General features: G+C 37.1%; 1 protein-coding gene across 3 annotated transcripts in view; it reads left to right on the top strand.

Annotated features, from left to right (window-relative positions):
* LOC123537615 (serine/threonine-protein kinase Nek4-like) overlaps positions 1 to 12,233 on the top strand; it is a 157,278-nt gene that overhangs the window by 137,605 nt on the left and 7,440 nt on the right. For 2 of the 3 annotated variants that reach the window (XM_053529204.1, XM_053529205.1), the window contains one exon: positions 4,625 to 4,711. In XM_053529204.1, the coding sequence (XP_053385179.1) occupies positions 4,625 to 4,711 (87 nt within the window). Of the gene's footprint in view, positions 1 to 4,624; positions 4,712 to 9,500; positions 9,517 to 12,233 lie in introns of all 3 variants that reach the window. The other variant, XM_053529206.1, reaches the window with a different exon arrangement.

Here is a 12,233-nt window from a genome sequence, read left to right as displayed (position 1 = left end):
AAGAATTTTTTTTTCTTTTTGGTTAAATTTCTTCCCTTTGTTGTTCCTGTCCTTTGGACTTAGATATGTTTTCTGAGGACCTTCTTGTCCTCAAGTGCAATGATAACAGGTGAGCGATATAGGGCCATCATGGCCCTCTTGTTTTCAAACCTTCCAAAATGTACCATTCCCCCACCTCACTTCTCCACCCAGTCATGCCCACCACTGATCATGCATCCTCTGCCCCCCCTTTTTTTTTTCATTTTTAATTTTCAATCAATATTTATAATCAACATGTGAAATTTTGTTTCCTCTCCTGTTCCCCTGCACCCCCACCCCCTAAAAAAATAAATATATACATATATATATTTCCATTCCTTTTTTTTTTTTTAGCTCACCTGTCACACAGTGACAAGGTGAGCTTTTGTGATCACCCTTCGTCTGTCGTCAGTGCGTCCGTCCGTCCGTGCATCAACAATTTCTTGTCTGCACGATAGTGGTTTCATTTATGATGTTATTTTAACCAAACTTGCACACAACTTGTATCACCATAAGATCTCGGTTCCTTTCTTAAACTAGCCAGATCCCATTATGGGTTCCAGAGTTATGGCCCCTGAAAGGGCCGAAATTAGCTATTTTGACCTTGTCTGCACAACAGCAGCTTTATTTATAACTTGATTTTTACCAAACTGGCACACAACTTGTATCACCATAAGATCTTGGTTCCTTTCTTGAACTGGCCAGATTCCTTTATGGGTTCCAGAGTTGTGGCCCCTGAAAGGGCCAAAATTGGCTATTTTGAACTTGTCTGCACAATAGAAGCTTTATTTATGATTTTATTTTTGCCAAACTGGCACACAAATTGTATCACCATAAGATCTTGGTTCTTTTCTTCAACTGGCCAGATTCCATTATGAGTTCCAGAGTTATGACCCCTGAAAGGACCAAAATTAGCTATTTTGACCTTGTCTGCACAATAGCAGCTTCATTTATGATTTGATTTTAACCAAACTTGCACACAACTTGTATCACCATAAGATCTCGATTGCTTTCTTGAACCGGCCAGATCCCATAATGGGTTCAAGAGTTATGGCCCCTGAAAGGGCCAAAATTAGCTATTTTGACCTTGTCTTCACAATAGCAGCTTTATTTATGATTTGATTTTAACCAAACTTGCACACAACTTGTATCACCACACGATCTTGCTTCCTTTTTTGAACTGGCCAGATTCCATCATGAGTTCCAGAGTTATGGCCCCTTAAAGGTCCAAAATTGGCTATTTTGGCTTTTGCAGCCATATAGATACTTCATTTATGGTTTTATTTGATACAAACTTCCAAAATATCTTCAACAACAATAAATCTTGGATTCCATGACAAATCAGATCCAATCGTAGGTTCCGGAGTTATTTTATATCTGATTACCTCCCCTGATTGTAATCAAAATGGATTAATATCAGTAAGTACTTATAGGACTTATTTGAAATTTCATTTTTGTTATTAGTTTGACTGAGACAATCAGGGTAGATAACTATGCAGATCCATCTTTTGTCCACTTACAATATTTATTTTTTTTAATTACTTCCCTTTTACATTACTATAAATAGCTTATTTTTAGTAACTTTTTTTATTATTGGTCGTAGGGAAAACACGAGACCAGTTTTCTGTGGTACAACATGGATGGTACCTCCAATTTTTAGGTGTATTTTAACATATCTATACCTTGTAAGATTTTTTTTTTCTTTTTGGTTAAATTTCTTTCCTTTGTTGTTCCTGTCCTTTGGATTTTTTCTGAGGACCTTCTTGTCCTCAAGTGCAGTGATAACAGATGAGCGATATAGGGCCATCATGGCCCTCTTGTTTTTTTTAAATGTTCAAACCTTCAACATGTTGAGTTGTGACTGCACAAACCTTGCCCTCAGCCATGTTAAAGATATCTTACCTGTGTTCTCTTAAGGACATCTGTTCTTTTAAGTTCAAATGTTAAACAGCAACACCTGGTGCCAAACCACTCAAAAACAATATTTCGTTCCTGTTAAACTTCAAGCTCACATTTCAATTAACTGCATTTAATTTTAAAAGCTAAGTTTATTACAGTAAGCATATCCCATTCAAAATAAATTCTTTAGTCAGGATCAAAGTATCATACATTTATTATGTACTCTTTAATTAAACATTTGTTTTCTGTTAAATTGATTTTGACTAATGAAATTATTTGCTTCTTATTAACATCCTTAACTTTTTACCAGATATATCTTTTTGCCAATCCTCACCACAAACCCTTTTGGTGGGGGATACCAATTCATCGAATTTGCTTGTTTTTAAAACTTTAGCTAAGAAATTTGTTCAAGCAAGCAACTCTACTCAGGTGAGCAATATAGGGCCATAATGGCCCTCTTGTTAAATTTTTGAAATATTAAAAAATGCACTTTTTAACCTAATGATGTGCCTAGCTCAAAAAGTATTTAATGTTAATTCATGAAACTTTAGTACCAAAAGTATTTGATGTAGAGTCACAAAACTTTACAGGAATGTTGGTCAGCATGATTGTGTAGCTGTGCACCTGGGGTTTTGCGTCCAGATTCAATCAGTCGTGTAGGAGTTATGGCCCCTGACTTAGTAAAAAATTGGTCATTTTAATGTTGTGTCGCACGTAGCTCCAAAAGTATTTGACCTAGAGTCACCAAAGTTTACAGGAATGTTGGTCAGCATGTGCAGTTGTGCACCTGGGGTTTTGCGTCCGGATTCATTCAGTCATGAAGGAGTTATGGCCCCTGACTTATTTTGTTTTTAGCTCACCTGAGCTTTTGTGATCGCCCTGTGTCCGTCGTCATCAATTTGACTGTTAACACTCTAGAGGTCACAATTTTGGCCCAAACTTAATGAAACTTGGTCAGAATGTTACCCTCAATAAAATCTTGGACAAGTTTGATAATGAGTCATCTGGGGTCAAAAACTAGGTCACCAGGTCAAATCAAAGGAAAAGCTTGTAAACACTCTAGAGGTCACAATTTTGTCCCAAACTTAATGAAACTTGGTCAGAATGTTACCCTCAATAAAATCTTGGACAAGTTTGATATTGGGTTAACCCGGGTCAAAAACTAGGTCACCAGGTCAAATCAAAGTAGAAGCTTGTTAACACTTTAGAGGCCAGATTTATAACTGTATCTTCATGAAACTTGGTCAGAATGTTAATCTTGATGATCTATAGGTCAAGTTCAAATCTTGGTCAGGTGGGGTCAAAAACTAGGTCACTACTTCAAATCAAATGAAAAGCTTGTTAACACTCTAGAGGCCACATTTATGACTGTATCTTCATGAAACTTGGTCAGAATGTTAATCTTAATGATTTCAATGTCCAGTTTGGATGTGGGTCATGTAGGATTTAAAAACTAGGTCACCAAGTCAAATCAAAGGAAAAGCTAGTTTACACTGTAGAGGCCACATTTATGACCCTATCTTAATGAAACTTGGTCTGTATGTTAATCTTGATTATCTATAGGTCAGATTCAAATCTGGGTCAGTGGTGGTCAAAAACCAGGTCACTAGGTCAAATCAAAGGAAAAGCCTGTTAACACTCTAAAGGCCACATTTATGACTGTATCTTCATGAAATATAGTCAGAATGTTAATCTTGATGATCTTTATGTCAAGTTCAAATCTGGGTCATGAAGGGTCAAAAACTAGGTCACCGGGTGAAATCAAAGAAAAAGCTATTTAACACTTTAGAGGCCACATTTATGACCATATCTTAATGAATCTTGGTCAGAATGTTAATCTTGATGATCTTTACGTCAATAGGTCAGGTGAGCGATACAGGGCCTTCATAGCTCTCTTGTTTAAGTTTTTTCATTACACAAGACCAGACTTCTTGTCCAGACTAACTCAAAAAAAAAAGTTTGTGAAACATGTATGTTAAAATGTACTTGACCTAGAATCATAAAACATTAGAGGATTGTTTTATAGCCTGTGAAGTGTTCTCTTTAGGATTTTACTCAGCTAGGCCAGAGTTATGGCTAACTAAGTGAAAAATACACATAAGGTTCTTAAAAGTTTGTGTTGCAAACATCTTAAAAATTATTTAACCTGAGTCATAAAACCATGTTACAGTGGCAGGAGTGGGGGCACCTGTGTCCTATGGACACACATCTAGTTTTGTTTGTGATGCTCGTAGCTCAAAAAGTATATGGCCTAGAATAATGCATCCTTTATATAAATTGTTTGTTAAGACTGCAAACATTTGAATTGTTGCTCCTTATTTGAGACAAATGTACCAGTGGGGGCACACCCTGTGTCCTACAAATACATTCTAGTATTATTACTATTCTATACATTCTTCAAAAGCAAAAAGAGGTCTAATCTCAAAATCAACAATGATATTTCTTCATACCAGAACTTTTCTTTAATTATAGTCTTACTATCATCAACCATAATAATTGTTATTCATGCAAGTATGGAATTAGTTTGTAACACTGAACGTAGAGTTAATCACTGAAATACTTTTTTTAAGCAAAAAGGATAAGTGAAAATTTTACTGTCAGATGAAGATAGTATTGCTCTGCTATTTGAAAAGAGATCATTTTTGAGTTAAATGGAATCTTATCATGGAGCAATGTCTGTTGTAATTATATTGTTGATATTTTGCAGGCAGTGTAAGGAAGCATTAGGGGGTAGAGGTTTGAAGGAAGTTGAGCGTCTAGTCAGTGATGGTACATTAACAGAGGAAGATCTCAGGTACGCTTTTATATTTGTGAATTACGTCTAAAGAGAGCAGAGTTCTCAGGATTAAAAAAAAAGATAGCAAGACAAGTTTCAAGCTGAGCTATCATGATCATGCTGGCTGTGTCCATTTTGTTGTCTGTCTTTTGTATAGCTTAGCCTGAACTGAGCTATTGTTACAGGTTGATGGGCTAACGTCTGGCATCTACAATTCACACCAACATCTTCTTATCTGAAACTACTTATCAGAAATGCTCTGAACTTGATCTGTAGCATGCTGGCAAGGACACTCTCAAGTCTTTTCAAAAGACTCCACTTCGCTACAGGGACTGCTAGAGCTATAAGTAGAAAAACCCTTTAGGCAACTCATGAACCGCTTGTAACATCTTCAGCAAACTTGGACTGTAGCATCGTTTTAAGGTCCTCTCCCAAATGTATTCATCTGGGGACACTCAGTTCCTTTTAGGGGCATAAAATACCTTTAAACAACTTCTTATGAACCACTTTTAGCAAATGACCAATTTCTTATGAAGCGCATGATGGATTTTTAGCTTGACTATTCAAAGAATAGTAGAGCTATTGGACTCGCCTGTGCATCCGCATCTGCGTCCAGATTTGGTTAAGTTTTTGTATGTAAGCTTGTATCTCAGTAACCACTTGTGGGAATGGATTTATTCACTGTGATAAATTGACTTACATTGCTTAGGTTCCATAACTCTATTTTGCTTTTTTACAAAATTATGCCCCTTTTACGACTTACAAATTTTTGGTTAAGGTTTTATATGTAAGCTGGTATCTCAGTACTCACTAATGGGAATGGATTGAAACTTCACACACTTGTTCACTGTCATGATTTGACATGCACTAAGCAGGTCCCATAACTCTACCTTTTTTCTTTTTCAAAATTACGCCCCTTTTTCCACTTAGCATTTTTTGGTTAAGTTTTTATATGTAAGCTGGTATCTCTGGCGTCAGTGTCGCCATTGGTTAAAGTTTTTGATAAAGTCAGATATCTTTGTTACTGTCAAAGCTATTGACTTAAAATAGTTATTTACTATCAAAGTCTACAGCAGGAGAAACAATCGCCATAACTCTGATTTGAATTTTGATGGAGTTATGCCCCTTTTTGACTTAGAATTTTTGGTTAAAGTTTTTATAAAGTCAGATATCTCTGTTACTATCAAAGCTATTGGCTTGAAACTAAATATAGTTATTAACTATCAAAGTCTGCACCAGGAGAAACAATCCCCATAACTCTAGTGTGAATTTTGCCCTTTTTTAACTTAGAATTTTTGGTTAATTTTTTTTTTGGTTAAAGTTTTATAAAGTTTGCACTGGCAAAGCTCTAATTCAGAGTCAAGCACCGAGAAGAGTCGAGCGCGCTGTCTTACGGACATCTTGTGCTGGCATTTGATTTTATGCCCCCCTTCAAAGAAGGTGGGGTATATTATTTGCAGATGTCGGTCGGTCCATAGACCAATTGCTTTCCGGATGATAACTCAAGAATGCTTGGGCCTAGGATCATGAAATTTGATAGAGAGGTTGGTCATGACCAGCAGATGACCCCTATTGATTTTGAGGTCAGTTAGTCAAAGGTCAAGGTCACAGCGACCTTGAACAATTAAACCGTTTCCGGATGATAACTCAAGAACACTTAGGCCTAGGATCATGAAAGTTGATAGGGAGGATAGTCATGACCAGCAGATGACCTCTATGGATTTTGAGGTCAGTAGATCAAAGGTCAAGATCACATTGACCCAGAACAGTAGAACTTTTTTTTGCCAGATAACTGGAGAATGCTTTGGTCATGACCAGCAGATGACCCGTATAGATTTTGAGGTCAGTTGCTTAAAGGTCAAGGTCACAGTGACCCAGAACAGTTAAATGGTTTCCGGATGATAACTCAAGAACGCTTGGGCCTAGGATGATGAAAGTTAATAGGGAGGTTGGTCATGACCAGTAGATGACCCTTATTGATTTTGAGGTCAGTTGGTCAAAGGTCAAGGCCACAGTGACCCGGAACAGTTAAACGGTTTCCAGATGATAACTCAAGAATGCATGGGCCTAGGATCATGAAAGTTGATAGGGAGGTTGGCCTTGACCAGCAGATGACCCTTATTGATTTTGAGGTCAGTAGGTCATAGGTCAAGGTCACAGTGTTAAATGGTTTCCAGATGATAACTGAAGATCGCTTATACCTAGGATCATGAAAGTAGATAGGGAGGATGGTCATGGCCAGCTGATGACCCCTATTGATTTTGAGGTCAGTCTGCTAAAGGTCAAGGACACAGTGACCCGGAACAATTACACAGTTTCTGGACTATAACTTGAGAATGCTTAGACCTAGGATCACGAAACCTTATAGGGAGGATTGTCATGACCAGCAGATGACCTCTATGGATTTTGAGGTCAGTAGGTCAAAGGTCAAGATCACATTGACCCAGAACAGTAGAACTTTTTTTTGCCAGATAACTGGAGAATGCTTTGGTCTAAGATCACATTTGATACAGAGTTTACTTATGACCCATAATTATTGATTTGAGGTCTGTACGTCAAACATCCAGTGCAAAGTGACCAAATAAGTTCTGTTCCTTGTGCAATTACTGAATGCATCAAGGGGGGCTTTTTGTGTTCGACAAGCTCTTGTTTTATGAGTGTTACTGCTCTTTTTATGTGTGTCCGTGAGTCAAGGTCACACTCAGAGGTCAAAAGTCAAACAGGGTCTGTTTCGTGTCCAGTCCATAACTCTGCCATCCATAAAGAGATAATGAAATAACTTTGCATAAATGTTCCCCATAATGAGATGATGCGTCATGTGCAAGGTCCAGACCCCTAGCTCTAAAGTCAAGGTCACACTTAAAAGTCAAAGGTTTACAGGGTCTGTTTGGTGTCTGGTTCATAACTGCCATTCATCAAGGGATTTTGAAATTACTTGGCTTAAATGTTCCCCATAATGGGATGACATGTCATGCGCAAGATCCACTTAGTTCTAAGGTCAAGGTCACTTAGAGGTTAAAGATTAACATGATTTGTTTCTTGTCTGGTCCATAGCTCTGCCATCGATGAAGGGATTTTAAAATTACTTTGAATAGATATTCCCTATAATGGGATGACTTGTCTTGCGCAAGACCCTGACCCCTAGCTCCAAGGTCAAGGTCACACATAGAAGTCAAAGTTTAACATGGTCTTTTTCTTGTCTAGTTTATAACTCTGGCATTTATCAAGGTATTTGAAAATAATTGACACAAATGGTCTCTCAGGTCAAGGTCACAAAATGAATCATACCTAAACTATTCTGGCATATTTTGCGCAGACAACTGTAGCATTTTTAGGTACACTTGGGGGGCATTTGTCACTAATGGTGAAAGCTCTTGTTTGTTTCGAAAAGTGAGGAAGATTGTTAACAAATCAAATGTCTCCAAAAATTCCATTTATCAGGCTACCATTTTGAAATCTAAGATGGAACATCAATATCCCAATAAATTTGAGAATGAATGTATGCCTGAGGGAGACCCTGAGTCTTTCTCCACCATATAAGGTGAAGGGTCACTATATGGCCTGAACTTTGTTGGTTTGATATAGGAAAACAAACAACAATATTACTTTTCTTAAAGACATTTTAAGTTGCTGTTTTTATACGCCCGTTTGAAAAACGGGACGTATTATGGGAACGCCCTTGGCGGACGGGCGGGCGGGCGGCGTCCACAGACTTTGTCCGGAGCATATCTTCTACATGCATGAAGGGATTTTGATGAAACTTGGCACATTTGTTCACCATCATGAGACGGAGTGTCATGCGCAAAAGCCAGGTCCCTAGGTGTAAGGTCAAGGTCACACTTAGAGGTCAAAGGTCAAATTCAAAAATGACTTTGTCCGGAGCATATCTTCTTCATGCATGGAGGGATTTTGATATAACTTGGCACAAATGTTCACCACCATGAGGCGGAGTGTCATGCGCAAGAACCAGGTCCCTAGGTCTAAGGTCAAGGTCACACTTAGAGGTCAAAGGATACAAGAATGAAAACCTTGTCCGGAGCATTTCTTTTTCATGCATAGAGGGATTTTGATATAACTTTGCACAAATGTTCACCACCACGAGGCGGAGTGTCGTGCGCAAGAACCAGGTCCCTAGGTCAAAGGTCAGGGTCACACTTAGAGGCCAAAGGTCAGATACAAGAATGACTTTGTCCGAAGCATTTCTTCTTCATGCATGGAGGGATTTTGATGTAACTTGGCACAATTATACACCATCATGAGACGAAGTGTCATGCGCAGTTCCCTTCTTTAGAATTACTTCCCTTTGTTGTTACTATAAATAGCTTATATTGTAACTTTTTCATTACTAGTCGTAGGGAAAAATCGAGACCACTTTTCTGTAGTACAACATGCATGCTACATCCAATTATGAGGTGTATTTTGACCAATCTCTACCTGGTAAAAATTTTTGTGTGGACTTAAAAAAAAATTTGGATTTTTTTTTTTAAGATTATCTTCCCTTAGTTGTTACTATAAATAACTTATATTGTAACTTTTTTATAATTGACGGTAGGGAAAAAACAAGACCACTTTTCTGTGGTACAACATAGATGTTACTTTCAAATTTTAGGTGTATTTTAAGGTATCTCTACCTGGTAAGGAGTTTTTTTGTGGACTTAGAAAAACAAATGACTTACAATGATTACTAAACAACCACAAAATTAAAATTCCATTTGCAAATACAGGTGCTAGAGTAAAGAAATTTGCTGTGACGGGCGTATATTGTGACATTCTGGCACTCTTGTTTAATATCTTAATTAAATTACAGAAAACACCAGTTTTAGGTTGGTATTATATCTTCCTATTCAAAGACTTGTTTTACACAGTCATGTTTTAACAGTTTTTCAGTTTGTTTTGTTTTGGTTAATCTGGAAATTAGTTTCTTAATTAGTTTCCAAAGAATTGTCAAACTCTGATATGTGTTAGTTTTTATTAGCTCACCAGCACAAAGTGTGATCACGCTGTGTCTGTCATCCATCGTGTGTGCGTGCGTCCATCCGTCATCAACAGTTGTGTTTAAAAGACATCTCCTCCAAAACCACTGAATGGATTTTGATGAAACTTGGCATAGATGTTCCTTAAAAGGTCCTCTACCAATTCTGCTTGCTTGCACATACTGGCCGCCAGAGCTAAAAATAGAAAAATCTTCAAAGGACATCTCCTCCTAAACTGATGGTCTGATTTTGAAATAATTTCACGCAAATGATCCTAATGTCACCCTGTACCAAGATTGTTCAAAATATACTGATTTGTCAAAAAACATGGTCGCCTATTTAGTCACTTTTCCCTGTATGTATTTAGTGGAAATTTAAAAAATCATCTTGTGTGAAACTGCTGGCCCAATTTTAAAATAATTTTACACAAATAGTCCTTTTGTGACCTACTACCAAGATTGTTCAAATTATTTTGATTCTTCTAAAAACATGGCCGCCAGAGGGCGTGGTATATTTTCCCTATATTCATATAGTGGAAACTTCAAAAATCTTCTTGTGTGAAACTGCTAGCCCGATTTTTAAAACAATTTTACACAATATGTGACCTTCTGCCAAGATTGTTCAAATTATAAGATTTGTCAAAAAACATGGCTGCCAGAGGGCATGGTCACTTTTTCCTATATGTATATAGTGGAAACTTTGAAAATTTTCTTGTGTGAAACTGCTGGCCTGATTTTAGAATGATTTTATGCTAATGGTCCTTGTGTGACCTTCTACCAAGATCGTTAGTAAAGGACCCGGAACGGAGGGATAGCTAAGTCGGCTACTGGAATGTAAGGAACAACACGAAAATTAGATCCAAAAACTTTAGAAACAAAATATAACGCCATCATCGAATGTGAAAAAAGTCTGAAATCAAAAACAGAAACCGCTAAAATATTTGATGTTCTAAAAAACATGCTCTCTGGCTGGATAAAAAAAGTCAGAGTCGATCAAAGAGGGTTACGCTAAATTTGGTCGGTATTGCGAGTAAACTGACTTATGCCCTATTTCATGTGTCTATTTATAGCCTATGTCTACATGTGACGTCATTTAGTACTGTTCTTAAATATTTCTGTGTACATGTCTGTGAATTAATTGTTTGTGTTTTAACGTGTTTATATTTGATAATATTTGTACTGGACTATGATTCATAAAGGTTTGCTATTCATGTCTTTCTATTTGATGCTGTCTTCACCAAATTCTTATAATTATGTTAGTGTTTTATCTGTGTTTTTTCGTATCTATTTTCTATTTTGTCATGTTTGAAAATAAATAATAAAGAATATTTCAGCGTTCGTTTTTAGCTCACCTGAGTTTTTCTGATCGCTCGATGTACGGCGTCCGTCGTCTTTCTGTCTGTCGTCTGTCAACATTTAGCTTGTGTATGCGATAGAGGCTGTATTTTTCAATTATTCTTCATGAATATTGGTCAGAATGATAACCTTGATGAAATCTAGGCTGAGTTTGAAAGTGGGTCATCTCGGGTCAAAAACTAGGTCACTAGGTCAAATCAAAGAAAAACCTTGTGTATGCAATAGAGGGTGTATTTTTCAATTGATCTTCATGAATATTGGTCAGAATGATTGCCTTAATGAAATCTAGGCCGAGTTCGAAAATGGGTCATCTCGGGTCAAAAACTAGGTCACTAGGTCAAATCAAAGAAAAACCTTGTGTATGCGATAGAGGCGGTATTTTTCAATTGATCTTCATGAATTTTGGTCAGAATGATAACCTTGATGAAATCTAGGCAGAGTTCGAAAATGGATCATCTGGGGTCAAAAACTAGGTCACTAGGTCAAATCAAGGAAAAACCTTGTGTATGCGTTAGAGGCTGTATTTTTCAACTGATCTTCATGAAATTTAGCCAGAATTATTACCTTGATAAAATCTAGGCCGAGTTCGAAAATGGGTCATCTGGGGTCAAAAACTAGGTCACTAGTTCAAATCGAAGAAAAACATTGTGTATGCAATAGAGGATGTAGTTTTCAATTGATCTTCATGAAATTTGGTCAGAGTGATTGCCTTGATGAAATCTAGATCAAGTTTGAATATTGGTTATCTGAGGTCAAAAACTAGGTCACTAGGTCAAATTAAAGAAAAATCTTGTGTATGCGATAGAGACTGTTTTTTTCAGTTGATTTTTATGAAATTTGGTCAGGATGATTGCCTTAATGAAATCTAGGTCGAATTTGAATATGGGTCATCTGAGGTCAAAAATTAGGTCACTTGGTCAAATCAAAGTAAAAACTTGTGTATGTGATAGAGGCTGTATTTTTCAATTGATCTTCATGAATTTTGGTCAGAATGATTGCCTTGATAAAATCTAGGTCGAGTTTGAACATGGGTCATCTAGGGTCAAAAACTAGGTCATATCTAAGAAAATGCTTGTTTTATCACAAGAGACCAATTTTTTGGTCCAATCTTAATGAAAATTGGTCAGAATATTTGTTTCCATGAAATCACTAGGTCAAACATGTTTTACACTGTTATGGTGTGTTTCTTAGGTGAGCGACCTAGGGCCATCT

This window comes from Mercenaria mercenaria, chromosome 17, assembly GCF_021730395.1.
Source record: "Mercenaria mercenaria strain notata chromosome 17, MADL_Memer_1, whole genome shotgun sequence".
Taxonomy (NCBI): Eukaryota; Metazoa; Mollusca; class Bivalvia; order Venerida; family Veneridae; genus Mercenaria; species Mercenaria mercenaria.
Note: the sequence above shows the minus strand (reverse complement) of the source record. Positions and strands in the feature narration are given on the sequence as shown.